Source organism: Kryptolebias marmoratus, linkage group LG2, assembly GCF_001649575.2.
Source record: "Kryptolebias marmoratus isolate JLee-2015 linkage group LG2, ASM164957v2, whole genome shotgun sequence".
In the NCBI taxonomy this organism is placed as follows: domain Eukaryota; kingdom Metazoa; phylum Chordata; class Actinopteri; order Cyprinodontiformes; family Rivulidae; genus Kryptolebias; species Kryptolebias marmoratus.
Genome location: NC_051431.1, coordinates 6,110,319 through 6,127,221, shown reverse-complemented (window position 1 = coordinate 6,127,221; position 16,903 = coordinate 6,110,319). Strand labels below are relative to the sequence as shown.

At 38.8% G+C, this 16,903-nt stretch overlaps 1 protein-coding gene across 11 annotated transcripts in view; it reads left to right on the top strand.

Moving 5' to 3' along the window:
• The window catches only part of frya (furry homolog a (Drosophila)), a 50,213-nt gene that overhangs the window by 16,053 nt on the left and 17,257 nt on the right, over positions 1-16,903 (top strand). For all 11 annotated transcript variants that reach the window (XM_017416313.2, XM_017416308.3, XM_017416305.3 and 8 more), the window contains exons 2-31: positions 1,393-1,592; positions 3,198-3,251; positions 4,519-4,658; positions 5,462-5,552; positions 5,663-5,742; positions 5,829-5,909; positions 6,411-6,579; positions 6,735-6,827; positions 7,031-7,129; positions 7,767-7,868; positions 8,082-8,185; positions 8,535-8,643; positions 8,746-8,832; positions 9,189-9,360; positions 9,553-9,685; positions 9,799-9,906; positions 10,243-10,498; positions 10,647-10,829; positions 10,930-11,016; positions 11,821-12,080; positions 12,400-12,589; positions 12,848-12,972; positions 13,405-13,462; positions 13,587-13,678; positions 13,807-13,979; positions 14,341-14,501; positions 15,035-15,145; positions 15,576-15,730; positions 15,943-16,045; positions 16,355-16,526. In XM_017416313.2, the coding sequence (XP_017271802.1) occupies positions 1,473-1,592; positions 3,198-3,251; positions 4,519-4,658; positions 5,462-5,552; positions 5,663-5,742; positions 5,829-5,909; positions 6,411-6,579; positions 6,735-6,827; positions 7,031-7,129; positions 7,767-7,868; positions 8,082-8,185; positions 8,535-8,643; positions 8,746-8,832; positions 9,189-9,360; positions 9,553-9,685; positions 9,799-9,906; positions 10,243-10,498; positions 10,647-10,829; positions 10,930-11,016; positions 11,821-12,080; positions 12,400-12,589; positions 12,848-12,972; positions 13,405-13,462; positions 13,587-13,678; positions 13,807-13,979; positions 14,341-14,501; positions 15,035-15,145; positions 15,576-15,730; positions 15,943-16,045; positions 16,355-16,526 (3,868 nt within the window). In that variant the 5' untranslated portion in view covers positions 1,393-1,472. The remainder of the gene's footprint in view (positions 1-1,392; positions 1,593-3,197; positions 3,252-4,518; positions 4,659-5,461; positions 5,553-5,662; positions 5,743-5,828; positions 5,910-6,410; positions 6,580-6,734; positions 6,828-7,030; positions 7,130-7,766; positions 7,869-8,081; positions 8,186-8,534; positions 8,644-8,745; positions 8,833-9,188; positions 9,361-9,552; positions 9,686-9,798; positions 9,907-10,242; positions 10,499-10,646; positions 10,830-10,929; positions 11,017-11,820; positions 12,081-12,399; positions 12,590-12,847; positions 12,973-13,404; positions 13,463-13,586; positions 13,679-13,806; positions 13,980-14,340; positions 14,502-15,034; positions 15,146-15,575; positions 15,731-15,942; positions 16,046-16,354; positions 16,527-16,903) is intronic.

Sequence of the window (16,903 nt, the reverse complement as noted above, 5' to 3'; positions counted from 1 at the left end):
CCCTTTCACAATAATCAAAAAAAGAAAAAAAAACTCATGTGACCATCCAAAAAACTACAGTTTTATCTCATCAGTTCCAGAAACTTTGGGAATGGTCTGCATGTGTGAAATCCAGTCTGTCTCTTTGGTGTTTTTCTATCAACAACAGGGCCCTCTTGAGTCTTCTTCCATGGAGGCCATGATGATTCAAAATGGGATGGATGGTGTGATCAGAAATGGATGTACCTTGATTTTGGAGTTCAGCTTGAATGGTTTGGATGGCTTCCTTGGCTCCTTTCTACCATTCACACTACCAGTCTGATCAACCTGGGTTCACATTTCCTCTTGCATCCACTTCCTGGGAGTGTGGCTTCAGTCCCATGAACATTATACTTTTTAAGAATATTGGCAGCTGTGGTGACAGGAAATGGTCTTGTTGCCTTTACCTTTGACATAGATACATAAAATCTGATTTCTTTACTCCTCAGATAGCCCTGGCTTTTGCCTTTTCAGCTTATTGTTCATTTTTTAAGATATGTGCAGCCATCCCAGTTGCATTGAGTTATATTTTTTTTGTTGTTGTTTGTTTTTTGTATCATGTTGATTTGAACTTAAAGTACTTACTTACCCTCAAAGTATTCTCAAATAGCCTAAAATAAATTTCTTAAAAACAACAGAAAAATGTTGAAAAAGATGCTTATATATCTGTGGTTTAATAAGTGATTGTGACATCCTCCTGACACAGTTGATGCTACACTTCACTGCTTCTGATGGGAATCTACTTCTTTCTTGCACTTTCAAACCTTTTACCATCCCAGAGGTTCAGGTGAATATGGTTCTCATTAATAGGCAGTGAATCTAGTTATGGGGGGTTTATGAGGTTAGTGTGCAGTAATTTACGGAGTTTCAAGTTAAATTAAATTTCTAACGAGATGTTTGTTTGAATTTCTGAACCCCGCTTAGTACTTTTGTGTCTGACGGCAGTAGACAGTAACACTGGAGTACATTTTTATTGTTTATGGCAAAAAGTTTTTAGTATGTATCTGAGGGACGGCTGGATGGATGGTCACATTTTTAAGTCTCCTGCTTCCCTCTAAATCGAATGACTGCTTCTGTAGAAAATACAAACCCCAGCTTGTGACTGTGGTGCTTTAATTTTTATTATGTGCCCTGTTCTGTGTAACAGTAGGATAAAAAGCTCAGACTCTGGCCAAATCAGAGCCCTTTGGACATTTTCTCTCTGGAATGTCTGACATGTTGGGTACTTTTTGTCCATTTTTGGATAATTCTCAGGAGTGCCCTGCTCGGAAATTTCCTGTGGCGGACCCAGACCTACTCATTTACACTTAAATTAATAATGTCCCTTTTAACAGAATTGATACCAATCTTGTGTTTTGTGTGTGTTTTCCTCAGCCTCACCTGTGGGGAACGGATACAATAAACCTCCCATCCCTCCAGTCAGCTGTCCTCAGGGAGAGAAAGGCTTCCCAGCCATGATGCCCATCAGCATCGATCCAGAGAGCAGACCGGGCGAGTACGTCCTCAAGAGTTTGTTCGCCAACTTCACCTCCCTGTCAGAGCGCAAGATCCGCATCATCATGGCTGAGCCACTGGTGAGTGAGGCAGAGAGAGACAGACCAGAGGTTTTTTGGGTTTTTTTTACTATTTATTGTTGTTCTTCTTCAAAGGTAAAGTCCAAAAACACCAAGTAACTGATTTATTATTTGGGAAGAGTTACCATTGAACTAAGCTTAGTGGGTAGGTTGCAGATGTTTATTTCCCGACCCAGGTCGGAAAAACCCCCCACTGCAATGTAACTAAAAATGTTCATCTGCTTTATATGATGATGAGGTGGCTGTGGGAGGAAGACCGGTCCTCTACCATCAGAGTAGCGGTTCAATCTTGGCTTCACCTGAAGTGTCCTTGGACACAGAAGCCCAGGTTGCCCTGATCTGTAAATTGGTGTGGGACTGTTTGAAGATATGAGTGTTACTTGTAGTGTAAGAGCACACTGACTGGTTAATAAGACTAGAAAAGTGCTATAATGCAGTCCATTTACCATATTCTAAGAAAAGGCAAAAATCTGAAGTCCTAGTAGAACTTTTACACTTCTGTGTGGTTTTACGTGGGTCTTTCTGGAATAACTTTGTGTTTTAAGTGGACATACCATTTCAAGTTTTATGGAATTTGATTTCCAGGAGGCTGTAAATTATTCTTTCTAATACTCCCTAGAGGAAATACAGAAAGGATGTTTCTTTTCGTTTGTGTTTCCTCCCAATCAAGGGCTGGCTGACTAATTTGTGTCAGTGTGCAATTACTGACAAACAGATGTGCTCTTTTATTTTTAGCATTCATGTAAAAATGTTTACTGCAATATCTCATCATCACTGACCTGTAATCAACATCACAACTGTTCTCAACTTGGGCATTATATACGTGGTAAAAAGTTTTAAATTTTTTGAATCAGTTACAGAATTGAACACTGCGTTGTTGTATCTGCCTGACGAACCCTGACAGAGCAGGATGCACTGACTTTTCTGTCACTCCAGCTTATTCAGTTTCTCTAGTGTAAGCATTTGTTGAAAAACTAAAAGGTTCATCAAAAATTGGGGCTTAGCTGGTGACCCAGATAGAAGCAAAAGAGAGAGAGAGGGTTTCTTCAGCCCAAGTAATGACAGTGTCACGCACATTAGACTTTTAGCTATATATTTTGGATTAATCAGCACATAATGTGCTGTGATTTGCTGTCTGACTGATGAAACTATGGAGAGATGCATGTGGCAATTCAAGGTAGCACTTTTATTTCGTCAACTTATGGACACCACAGCTGTACACAATATCTGTGTTAACATCAAAACTTGTGATAATAAATTAAACATAAATCAAGGCTTCTACAGGGCTATTCATTCAGCAGGATATGAGAGAACTGACCTTAAATCACTGAAGACTATTATCTCACATGATAGAGGACTGCAATAACAGGAGATGTCATAAATGTCCCATCTCTAACATTGTACATGACCCGGCCTTCTAATGCCAGGCAGCAGACTGATGGATGACTCTCTCATTAGCAGGGTGTAATAATAGCCTCCGTCTTTTCTGACAGGTCAGATGGTGTTAGCAGCTTCAGAACAAACTTCAAAGAAGTTTGCCAGTTTCATTTTGTTGGATTAAAAACACTCAGCGTAATTAAAAAAAATCATTTTCTGTGTTTCCAGGAAAAGCCATTAACAAAGTCTCTACAGAGGGGAGAAGATCCTCAGTTTGACCAAGTAAGTCAAAAAAAATAATGTATACTAGAAAAAAGGAGCTTTTTGGGCTGTATAGTACAGAGTCCCTATGGAGATGTAGGAGAGAAAAAACTTTTTCCTATGCACAAAAGAAACTATCTGATGCATACAGAACAGTATTGTGATAAAAGTCTGTACGTTTTTTTTGTGTGTGAAGGAAACAATTCTGCTCACACTACAGTTTTTCCTGTGCCCCAGGTAGTTCCTTGTGCACACCGAAAAGTGATGGACGCACACAAAATTGTTGTTTCACAAAAGAGAATATCCAGTGCAATGGAAAGCAAATAAAGAGATTTAATGAAGCTATATTTTGATCTGAAATTACATTTGGAAGGTTTCGACAACAGTTATATAATTTACTTTATCTTCGTTGAGCTTTATTTAGCTTGTGTTCTGCTTCTTTCAGCTTGTACAACTCAGTTTCAGCTTCTTTAGCAAATTTCAGCAAAGTCATTAAACACTCATCACACTGCATTTACACAGAAAATAACTATTTAAATAGCTATTTCTGTGGTCTAGTTTACGTGTTCGCAAAAACTATTATGCATTTGTGTTGCAGCTGTACTGCTTTTCTAATGCATGGCTGGGCAGAACAACTTTAAATATTAAAATCTTTTCCACTGTGTTGATCTACACTATGAAAGAGTTAAAAATTCTGCCTGCATCCAAAAAGGGCTTTCAGATTCATTCAAGGGCAGGAGTATTTATCTTGTGAGCTGGCAGCAGATCAGCACAAGGTGTGTCCTGCAGGTCTGTGGCTTTGCAGAGAAGGGCCTTTCACAGCCACAGAGGTGTGTTTGTGCTGCTGCGCGAGGCCATTACGCGGCCTCACAGAGCCTGGATTCTTCTCCAGCCTAGTGCTGAATGAAGGGCTTGCTGTGTTCCCCAGTCTGACCAGACTCTCCACCCCTTCCTGTGTGCCCGGCCTGTTCCTTCCTTTACCGCTCCCTCCCACCACACCGAGGGAGGCTGCCCCATGGGCACTGTCTCAATAAGCACTAGCTCACATCTCAATATAATTTCTCCCTTTTCATTTAACCTTAAAAATGTCCTAATTTGGTCTCACTCTTGGTTATGTTGAAACATCTGAATCAGAATAAGATTTAAATGAATCCTTGTGTGCTATTCAATATTTAGCTATAATTGCTGTGCAGATAAACAAAGGAAATGCTGATTAATATCTCTTACTCTGGTATGTCAATTGCTGAACACTAATGTGCATTTGTACGTTGTGTGTCTTTTTTTGTAGATGATAAGCACCATGAGCTCATTGGCTGAATACAGTCTTCCCTCCATCCTGCGCACTTTATTTGACTGGTACAAAAGACAAAATGGACTAGAGGAGGAGCTGCACGAGTACCGGCCAAGAGCCAACACAAAGTCCAAAAAGTGAAGATAATTAAAATGATTTATGCATGCATTATTATGTACCCTGTATAAAAACGGGAAAAAATGGAAGGGAAAATTGTATGTACTTTATAGCTGCAACAACATTTTTATCACCCGCTGTTGTGTCTGTGTGCATGTGTTTGTCTTTCCTGTTTGTAAAATGTCTGATGAACCACTGAAGAGATTTAAATGAAACTCTCAGGAAGTATGCTCGACTAAAACTGATTCACTTTTGGAATCAACCCCATTGATGAAGGCTGCCACAGCAAAGCAACTTTAGTAAAGTAAAAAAAAAATGGCTACAACTCAGTCAATTTTACAATTAATGAGCTAAAATTTGGTAGCGTCTGAGAGTCCTATCCAACTTGTACTCTGAGCAGTAACTGAACACATGATATCTGGCAACTGTCTGTTAGCAAAATATGTCATGAACCACTAGATGGATTTTTATGAAATTCAGAAAGTAATCATTGGATGTATGTCTACAATTCAACAATGTTTGGAGTTAACTCACAGCTAATCAACCTTAACAAATACATAAGTGACTACAACTCAGTCAGTTTAACATTTATTGAGCTAAAATTTGGTGCTCTCAACACATAATCCAATAGCTGACACATGGCGCAAGATTTTGCCTGAGATTGCATATAACATTTACAAGGTTTGACCAAAACAAATATAACTCCATCCCTTCTTATCATAAGGTGAGCTTAGTCTAAAACTGTCATGAAAGGCAGTGGGTGATATGCATTCTTTCTAGGAATGCTAGACCTTTAACTGTTTATGTTTTTATTCTCTAACAGTGATGAGCAGCAGAGAGACTATCTACTTGAACGGAGAGATTTGGCCATTGACTTTATCTTCTCTCTTGTACTTATAGAAGTTTTGAAACAGGTAACTTTCTTGAGCTGCAGAACAAATCTTACATTAACTTTTTATTTTATGATCAGAAACTTAAGTAGAGTTTTAATCTCGTTCTTTTGTGTTCTCCAACTCTCAACTAGATGCCGCTCTACCCGGCCCTCGACGGTTTGGTCAAGGAAGTCATTAACTTAGCCTTTAAGCACTTTAAATATAAAGAGGGGTGAGTTCTAAATCTGTTCCAGCACAGATTATTTTTTCTTTCTTATTTTCAGAACCATAAATATGTTGGTCTTGTCTGTCCGGCAGATATCATGGTCCAAACACTGGAAACATGCACACTGTAGCAGATCTCTATGCTGAAGTCATAGGAGTTTTAGCCCAGTCCAAGTAAGTCCAAGGTTCCATCTTTCCTCATTAGATTTTACACCTTTATTCTCTGCTCTGCTGAATTTTGGTGCCATGCCACATCATGCTAGTGTGTTATCATCTGTGACAGAGGACACTTTTAGACAAATCTTTAACACCAAACTAGGACTGGAAATGTGTGAATATTTGAACTTTTTAGATAACTGCAGCAGGATACAGAGCCTTTAAATAGAATTATGAGCTGCATACCTCCCTTCAAAGTATGCTCTGCTTAATTTCCTGCAAGAGTTACTTTACTGAGTGGCATACACACATACAGATTTAAATGGCTCTAAGAAACTATGGCCAAAGGATTTTACTGTGGTCTGATAATAGTTTTACTGGAAGTGTCTTCTGAAAGGCTGATGCAGTTTTTGATCTTGTTAAATAATATTTAGAAAGCATCCTGCTTGAACCTTGTCATTTTGTGTCATTGCCATGCAGGTATTTTCGAAACTTAGATGTATAATTATTTATCCTCAGGTTTCCTGCTGTGAAGAAGAAGTTTATGACTGAGCTGAAGGAGCTGCGACAGAAAGAGCAGAGTCCGTACGTTGTTCAGAGTACCATTAGCCTCGTCATGGGGGTCAAGTTCTTCAGAATTAAGATGTATCCTGTTGAAGATTTTGAAGCTTCTTTTCAGTTCATGCAGGTACAAAACAGAATTTACTGAAGAAGCACCTTGATAAAGTACAATTTTATGTATTCTATTCTCTGTCTGTACTTGTTTGTCATGATTTTCTCTTTTTCTAAGGTAAATTTAACGAACTGTAGATAAGGTCCACTGTGTTCTGTTCCTGTTTTCAGGAGTGTGCCCAGTATTTTCTGGAAGTCAAGGATAAGGACATCAAGCATGCTCTGGCCGGCCTTTTTGTTGAGATCCTGGTTCCTGTTGCAGCTGTAAGTTTCCTCCTCTTGTACATGTGTTACACAGCCATTTAAATTGTAAACCCAGCAGTTTAGATTACTACAGCCATTTTTATTTTGTCTGGTTATGTAACTTGGTGTAATGGGGGGTTTTTCTAGACTCTTATGAACTTTGGTTAACGTTTGTGATTTTTCAAACTGCTCCATAATAAAAGCTGACTTTGGTCTTGACCCAGGCGGTGAAGAATGAGGTGAACGTGCCCTGCCTGAGGAACTTCGTGGACAGCTTGTACGACACAACCCTGGATCTGTCCTCCAGAAAGAAGCACTCGCTGGTTAGTTTGAGGGCAGAAAACAGACACTGACTGTTGATCTTGGTTGTTTCTGTTTGCCTCTGATTTTTCTCCAAATGCCTCTGGTGCCTGATGGCCTGGATGCCTGCAGTGAGTCCCCAAGGTCGCTCTTGTGCAATCGTATTTCACAACATTAGTGTCCACAGTAGAGATAATTTATTAGGGAAGTCGGATTATCAGACAGAACAAGAAAGCAGTGCAGTTTATGCTGGTTTATGTAAAATCCCAACAACCTTCAAGGGGTTTCTTGTATGACACACTAATTCACAGAAAAATGAAAACATAGCTGCTCACAAGAAACTGAAGCTTGTCCTCACAGAAAGCCTGTAATATCCCGAGGCAGCAATTATAGCTGAAAGCTATGTTTTACAAAGGATTCATCATCAGCAAGAAACATAAAATGTCATTGTGTTTTTTTAAAGGTAAAATAAGTTCAAAATGCTCTCCTGCAGATGTGGCTCAGAAGTAATGTATAGGGTTTATTTTTGTTCACTTAAAGAATCATGTTTAAAAAATGAAGCACAGTTTTTACTTTTCTGCTTTCACGTTGCTGCAAAAATATTTAAACAACACTATTACAAACAACAAAAATGTAAAATTCTTGCTTTTGTTTTCCCAGGCATTTTATCCCCTGGTGACGTGTCTGCTGTGTGTCAGCCAGAAACAGTTCTTCCTCAACAGATGGCATCTCTTCCTCAACAACTGCCTTTCAAATCTGAAGGTAATTCATGAAACCAGCTGTTAAATCAGAATGTAGTGGTTTATTAGTGGTTAGAGCTGTCTTAAATTACTTTCTTTTTTCTTTGTCAGAAATATAAATATATATATATATATATATATATGTACTATAGTAATGGTGTGATTCAAGTAACTGTTTGTAATGAATTCCTTATGTCACCAATAGGTTTTTCTAATTTTCTTTTTTTTATTACAGAGCAGAGATCCAAAAATGGCTCGAGTTGCACTGGAGTCCTTATATCGACTGTTGTGGGTTTACATGATAAGAATAAAGTGTGAGAGCAACACTGCAACTCAGGGGTGAATAAATTTAACTCCTTTTATTTGCTTATTTCCACACAGTCTGTATAGTAAACAAAAATGGGAATGTTTTACAGTAATTTGATGGGTTTTTTTGTATTTTATGTAGTTGGAAGAATCTAAAAATGTTGTTATATTTTCCTACTAGAGTATTTGTAAACACTTTTCTTGCACATAATGAGGAGCTCCACATGGAATCAGGCCTGCTCAGTAATTTCAGGGCCACTGGGCAACAGATTTAACTAATCCCAGAATAAACTTATTTTAAAATAAACTGATTTAAAAAATGTACAAAAAAAGTCTGAAATGCTTGTTCAGTTTATAACATACATTTTCTTTGTGTCCACAGTCGTCTTAACACCATCATAACAACGCTTTTCCCAAAAGGATCTCGCAGTGTGGTACCAAGAGACATGCCGCTCAACATATTTGTCAAAATCATTCAGTTTATTGCTCAGGTAAACACACGGTGTTGCTCTGCTGTCAGTACCTGTTACGTTTGATGAAACATCCAGAAACATCTAATTGGGACTAAACACATTTTCTGTATTTCAACACAGGAAAGACTTGATTTTGCCATGAAAGAGATAATTTTTGACCTTCTGTCTGTTGGGAAACCTGCAAAAGCCTTTAGTCTTAATCCTGAGGTATGATTTCACATTTACAATTGTACTGTGATGGCTTGTATATGGTTAATAAAATAACAATTAGAACAATTTAGCTATAAGGTAAACACATGATTTAAACATGATGAAATAGTATCTGGAAGTAATCATCATGAATCATCATGAATCATAAAACTTTTCACAATAATCTAAAAGGAAACTGTCATGCACATCTCATAATAATCAACTAAGCTACAACTTCAGCTGCTTTAGCTTGTTCAATTTTTGTTTGTTTATTTTTTTTCTGCCAGAATTTTTTTTTTTTTAAAAGCTTTACAGGAGCATTAAAGCAAGACTGAAAAGTTGTATCTACCAGCTGTACTTTCTTTCCCCCTCAGAGGATGAATATTGGTCTGAGAGCATTCCTGGTCATTGCTGACAAACTGCAGCAGAAGGACGGAGAGCCTCCCATGCCCAACACTGGCTGCACTTTGCCCTCTGGAAACACACTCCGAGTCAAGAAGACATACCTGAGCAAAACGCTGACAGATGAGGAGGCCAAAGTCATTGGTGAGGAAGACAGACCATAATAAAGGAATAGTGAAAGTTCTTTTTCTCTGTGTTATTTCCATGAAAACACAAGTTTAAAGTCTGAAAACTAAAAAAAAGGAAATAAAATTAAATAAAGTCCTTGTAGTTTTTTGTTTTTAAATAGACTGATGTTGCTGATGTCATCATTTTCTAACCTGCCTTTTTCTCCAGGGATGTCACATTACTATGTTCACGTTCGGAAGGCCATTGACAGCATCCTCAGACACCTGGATAAAGAAGTGGGAAGATGCATGATGATGACTAACGCCCAAATGTTAAACAAGGAGCCTGAGGACATGATCACGTAAGGACATGTTTCATCTAGACTTACAAAACTTTAATTTGGCAAAACTTCAGATTGCACTGAATAAACGAAAAAGGAAAACCCACTTTTATTTTTTTGTCCGACTTTTTCAGAGGTGAAAGGAAGCCCAAGATTGATCTATTTAGGACTTGTGTTGCTGCCATTCCTCGCATTCTGCCCGATGGAATGTCCAAACCTGAGCTCATCGACCTTCTCTCTCGGTGAGCTGCAATGAAAGGAAAAGTAGTCTGTATAACGCGGTCTGTATAAACAGTGATTGCCGATTCAGCATTCACACTGTTTTTATTTTTCTGTATGTTCTTTGCAATTTAACTACTTCTGCATGATTTGAGCTGTTTTAGACACTCATATATCAAAATATTCGGGAGATGGGGGATATAACGTGGTTTTATATGACTTTTATACTTTTTAAAATATTTAACTTTATTTACATATAAATATTTCCCTCATAGAAATACACTCAGCTCTCTTTAAATCATTCAAAAACATTATTCTCTTTGAAATCTTCTTCAGCAAACGTGCTCTTTTTTTGTCAGATTGACAATCCACATGGATGACGAGCTTCGCCTTATAGCCCAGAATTCCTTGCAAAGCCTGCTGGTGGATTTCCCTGACTGGCGTGATGATGTCCTGTTTGGATTCAGTAACTTCCTGTTGCGGGAGGTCCAAGACACCCACCAAGGACTCTTAGATATGTCCCTCAAATTACTGCAGCAGCTGCTCACACAGTGGAGATTAACACTGGCTACTCAGGGGAAGGGCCATGAGCACACTAGAATTCACACCATCGAGGTAACCTTTTTCATTGATTTATGCATTTCACTGAGGGAAATATCCTTTAGTTGCAAATACCAGCACTTGATGTAACAAATGTATAAAAATGTAATTTATCAGTACATTTAGAAAATAATCATTTAGTTTATTTTGCTGTGTGTTGCAGCTGCTGCAGTCCAGCTCAAGTCTGAAGATGCCTGCAGAACGAGGTCCTCACTCCACCGTGCTGCATGCTGTGGAAGGACTGGCCCTAGTTCTGCTCTGCTCCTGCCAGCTGAGCACCCGCAGACTTTCTGTGGCTATACTCAAAGAAATAAGAAGTCTCTATCTGACCATTGGACAGTCTGAGGTAAAACAAAGAAAAAGCCAAACTGGGAATGACAATATATATTGTAGTGGAGATGGATATTTGATATTACAGTGGTATCTTTATGTTTTGTCAACTGCAGGATGACGATAAACCAATGATAGAGATTATGGATCAGCTCAGCCCTGTTATCCTGGAAAGTTTTGTAAACGTTGCAGTTTCTGACACTGTGAGTTGTTTGAAAGCTTCTCTCTGTGCCCCATTGTAAACCTGCTCTGTCAAACAAGATGATATTGATTGGACTTTGCTCCCACCACATTTTTTTAGGAGACCTTCAGTATTTTACAAACAGGAAACTGAGATACTAGTTAGGCCATCTACTAATCTGTTATCGTATTTGTTGGCTGCAAAACTCAAATTCCCAAGCATATTGTTTAAAGTTTTGGCTTTTTCCCCCTTTTTCTTTCTCTACAAAAGCACAATCACTTGTAACACATTTGTATAACACCTGCCTTGTGGCTACTTCTGCACACCTTCCACACACCTCAGACTGTGGATGTTTACTGACCGATCAGTTGACCGATCAAGGACGATTGGGTCAGTTAGGAAAATGTCTTTAAAGCCCCTAAATGCAATGTAAAGTATTTTTGGAGCTGCTAAAGCAACATTCAGTATGAAGGTTTTAATGTTAGTTTTTATTTTTTTATTAACTAGTGGTTTGGAATCATGTAGAAAAGTTTGCAAAGTTTCCAAAAAAGTTTATTTTTGGTAATATAACATACTGGATCATCAGCTAAAGTCAAACAACACTGACTTAAATTTACCTAATTTATCTAATCATTAATATAAACACAAGGTTTTTATTAAGAACATGATAAATCACAAAATACTCTAATATGAAGTTCTAACTATGTTTCACTTTTAAATCCTTTGACCTTGAATTGGAATTTGTCAATGAAAGCAATGTCTCTACTATCAACTTTGGTCATGGCTCCTGACCTTTGCCCCCTGCCGTGTCTCCGGCTCATTGCAGGCCATGCTGCCAACTGTTCACCATGTGGACCTCCAGTGGTTTGTGGAGTGGAATGCGCTGCTCGTGAACAGTCATTATGACATCAGGAGCCCCTCACACGTGTGGATCTTTGCCCAGTCCGTGAAGGACCCCTGGGTGCTGTGTGTTTACAGCCTCCTTCGACAGGACAACCTGCCCAAACACTGCCCCACAGCTCTCAGCTACGCCTGGCCCTACGCCTTCACTCGACTGCAGATGCTCATGCCCCTGGTGGACCCAAAGTAAGTTTCCTCAGACATGGAAGTGAGTTCAGGAAACACTTCTTTTTCTATAATCTTTATGTCCCTGATTATCGCCTAGTCAAGGTTTGATCAAAACAGTTATAACTTTGTAATTTCTGAACATAAGATGGTCTTAGTTTGAAACTGTGAAAGATGGTGGATAATATGTATTTCTTTATGGAATGCTAGGCTTCTTCTATTGTTTTTAATATAACCTGATACCAGTTCCTGATGAATCTCAAAACCTTTGTTGTAGAATCACTTTTCAAAATAAACTCAGCTTAAAGTGAGTACATTATGTTTTTGATTTATTTATCAGCAACCCAGTGTATGCCAAGAAGACAGGCACCTCTGGGAGTGGGGATAATTACGTAACTTTATGGAGGAATTACCTGATCCTTTGCTTTGGGGTGGCCAAGCCCAGTATCATGAGTCCTGGCCATTTGAGAGCATCGACACCTGAGATCACGACTCCTTCGCCTGACGGTGGTGTCAGCCATGATAACAAGGTAGCAGCTTCCCTATTCTTTTGCCTTATTAATTCCCCCAGTGTTTTGTTTCCTTGAGCTCAGGTGTTCGTGCTGAGCTTGTTGACATTCATGCTCAAAGCATCAAATTACAGTGCAGCTTTTTCACATAAATGACACAAGAAACTGATCTATTCTTAACTTCATGGACACCCGTATCAGGGTAGCTCTTAGTAAGCAGTGTTCAAGCAGTATGAGAGATTTTACTTGTGTGACCTAACTGTATGTTTAATTTTTCAGGTTATTGGCAGCCCATCAGTGGCTTGGCTGCTGAAGCAGCTGGTCCCACTGATGAGGGTGGAGAGCATTGAGCTGACCGAGTCATTAGTTATGGGATTTGGTCGCACTAATTCGCTAGTATTCAGGTATAATCATATATATGCATTTTCTGTGCTATTTTGTGAGTATTTCATTTCCTAAATTAGTGTGAACCCAGATACTTTTTAAAAGTGATGACTTATTAACTGAAATCTTCGTAAATTGTAAAAATTGTAGAATTACAGTAGTTTAGTGCCTGTAGTTTGATCTACAGTTTTGTTTTGTTTTTTGTCTCTTTCGGTGAAAAAAATCAATGAAATAGAATTTAGTTTCATTGTTTTCTCTATAATTAAAGAATCCATTAACCTACATTTTCACATGGGAAATAAACAGGGGATTATGCCTGAGTGGCGTCTAATCACCGTTTATATTTGCAACCAAATTGCTTCCTAGAGCTCGTATTTCACTGCTCAAATGTTTTCCTTTGGAAAAAAAGAAATAGCACAAGGCAACTTAATATTTTCACTATCTGCACACAGGGAGCTTGTGGAGGAGTTGCATCCCCTCATGAAAGAGGCATTAGAGAGACGACCTGAGGTTTGTTAGTGATACTTGAAGCACAACACATAAAAGCAAAATACAGATCATTTGACTGAACTTGTTGTTGGACTTGACAAGAGAGCTGGTATGTTTCACAGCTTTGGTTCTTAACCTTTTGCAGAACAAGAAGCGCCGTGAGCGTCGAGACCTCCTCAGACTGCAGTTGCTGCGTATCTTTGAGCTTTTGGCTGATGCAGGTGTCATCAGTGACAGGCAAGCGTGGCAATAACTGAAATTCATTCCAAAACACGAGTAGTCACAGCTTAGTAACACTGCTTTCTAGTTGCATGACGAACAGTTTGTGATTTCTCTTCATTAAATGCCCCTTGTTCACCCTGCAGTACAAATGGAGCTCTGGAACGTGACACCCTTGCTGTTGGTGCTCTGTTCTTGGAATATGTGGATCTAACTCGAATGCTTCTGGAGGCTGAGAATGACAAAGATGCCGAGATCCTCAAAGACATTCGAGCTCACTTCAGCGCCATGGTGGCCAACTTTATCCAATGTGTACCAGGTACCTCCACCATTGGCTCAACCTTAGAGCCCCTTCTTGTTATTTAAAATCTCTTAGACAGAAAACACATACAGCACTGTACTCCTGGAACAGAACTTGATCTGAGCATTGCCTGTTCAGAGTAGATCCAAGAATAGTACAGCGTAAGGACAGAACTAGCAAATGCAGGTGATGACTCATGTTTTCAAGCATTCAGAGGGCTCCATTGAAAGGCTAATATGCTGTCAAGGAACATCAGCATCTTATTATCGTCATTCGAATTTCAGTTTTAGTAGTTAGTTAAGATGCCTGGACATTTATGTCAATTCTACAACTTCCTAATGTGCAAACTACAATCAGCTTTTTTTGTTTTATTCTGTAGTGCACCACAGGCGCTTCCTGTTCCCACAGCAGAGCCTTCGGCATCACCTCTTCATCCTCTTCAGTCAGTGGGCAGGTCCTTTCAGTGTCATGTTTACTCCTCTGGACCGCTACAGTGACAGGAATCACCAGATCACAAGATATCAGTATTGTGCACTGAAGGTAAAAATACAGCCCCTTCTGAGTCATTTGTTCAAGGTTACTAAGGGTAAAAAATTCACTGGGTTGTGTCTTGTGGACAATTTCAGATTACACGTTGCTTTGTCAAAATCTGAAAAAGGAATTAAAGGCCAGACTTTTGGACTAAGATCATCTCCTCTTTAATGATGAAAAATGATGGAGTTGTAGCTGTTTTGCTCAAATCTGGAAAATAACGTTATGCACACTCTTATGTGATGTTGCTAGAAAATGGAATTGGTCTGAATCCAAACAATAATCAGTTGTAGACACACATTAAATGATTACTTAATGAAAGTTTTATTAAAATCTATCTAGTCTTTCATGAGATGCTTTGGTAACAAACAGACACACAAACACGGGCAAAAAGATTATTGCTCTGCCTTCACCTTTGGCTGCAGGCAATACATATGTATACACACGCACACAAACACACACTTAAATATATATCTATATGTGTATGTGTTGGTGAACAGTCCATTTTCAGCTGTGAGCAGATGTGACTGTCTGTTTTCCAGGCCATGTCTGCTGTACTGTGCTGTGGGCCCGTTTTTGATAACGTTGGCTTGTCTCAAGATGGATACCTGTACAAGTGGCTGGATAATATTTTAGCCTGCCAGGATCAGCGGGTCTGTATTCAGTCTTTTACCACTGTGGTGCATTTAAATAAAGCGCTGACCCATATGATAACAGGCTTAAGCCTGCTTTTTAAAAGGTCAGCTGTAGTGCTTGCCAACTTTTCTTTATTATCATACAGAAGTGCTGGCAAGTAGTGAAGGGCACTTTTGTTTTAAGTAAACTTGTTTAATGTCTCTACTGTGAGACAAGATAAAGCAACTGTGTGTTTATTTTATGCATTCTTCGTCAAAGAAAATCCATTATGTGACTTGAGCAGACGAATTAATTAGGCATATTGCCAATGAATATAATGAATCATTTCTTCGGTGCAACTTAATCTGTGGTAAACATGCACTATTATTTTTTTATCAAACCCAACACACTTAGCTTCAGTGAAGAGATACATTTTAAGTAGGTCTGTGGTTTCTGCTCTTGTCTCAGGTTCATCAGCTTGGCTGTGAAGTCATCATCCTGCTCCTGGAGCTTAATACTGACCAGGTTAATCTAATCAACTGGGCTGTGGATCGCTGCTACACAGGCTCCCACCAGCTCGCCTCAGGCTGCTTTAAAGCCATCGCTACAGTCTTTGGCAGCAGGTACAATATATTGCAATCTCTGTTTCGCTTCTGTGGGGCACGTAAGATTGCTTGTCCACATGAGGAAATCACTGAATCTCCACGTGTTACCTCCTCTATTCCGCTTTCAGGACTCACTGTTTTATACAACTGTCTACCTCCCAGCTTAAACATGTCAGGAAATACACACTTTTTTTAATCGTATGTTGGGTTTTTTTCTTTGTCTTCACCAGCAAAAACTACCCATGTGACATTGTAACACTGCTGAATCTGGTGCTCTTCAAAGCATCAAGCACCAGCAGAGAAATCTATGAGATTTCAATGCAGCTGATGCAGGTAAGAAGCAGGACAATTGTTCATTGAGTTGTTGATATATAGGAGTACGGAAATCTGAAAACCCATCAACTGTAATCTAATGACTGATATGAAGGGGGTTTTATTACTTTCTGTTTCATGTACAGGTCTTTGTTTGACTGCAGATGCATTTTAAAGATTTCTTTTTTTAACTAAAGTCAAATTTGATTGTTGATCAGACTACAAATACCTCCTTCTGGTTTCATTCTTGCTTAAAATTTAAGCAAATTTACAAATCATGTGATGATAGAGATTACAGTCCATCTGACACACTCCTCTTCTTTAAAACAGATTCTTGAAGCTAAGTTGTTCCTGTACTCCAAGAAGATGGCAGAGGTAAAACCAACTAGTGTCCTGTATGGCACCCATGGCCCACTGCCACCTCTTTACAGCGTCTCGCTGCCTCAGCTCTCCAGTCAGCTGGCCAGAATGTACCCTGAACTCACACTTCCTTTGTTCTCAGGTAGCTGATGCTGTTGTATTTTTGTGTTTGGTGGATAGTTAGTCCACTGATTTTTATTGTATTTCAGTGTTTGTTTTGTTTTTATGTTGTAATACTTTCATGGGTTTGACATATTCTCTTGGCTTTTCATTGATCTTCCAAAGGTACATTCTTCATTCTTTCTTTTTTTTTTTTCGTTCACTGCTGACATTTTTTTTATATACATTTTAACCAAACTCTGGAATACAAAATTTGCCTTGAGATATCTCATGTGAAAGTTATTGCAAATAATGCTCACAGTTATTGTAAAACTGGGAGTATTTCACATGTTTTATTATTATGCAAATCACAATAATGCATTTTAATATGGTGCCACTTTAATATAAATATTACCATTT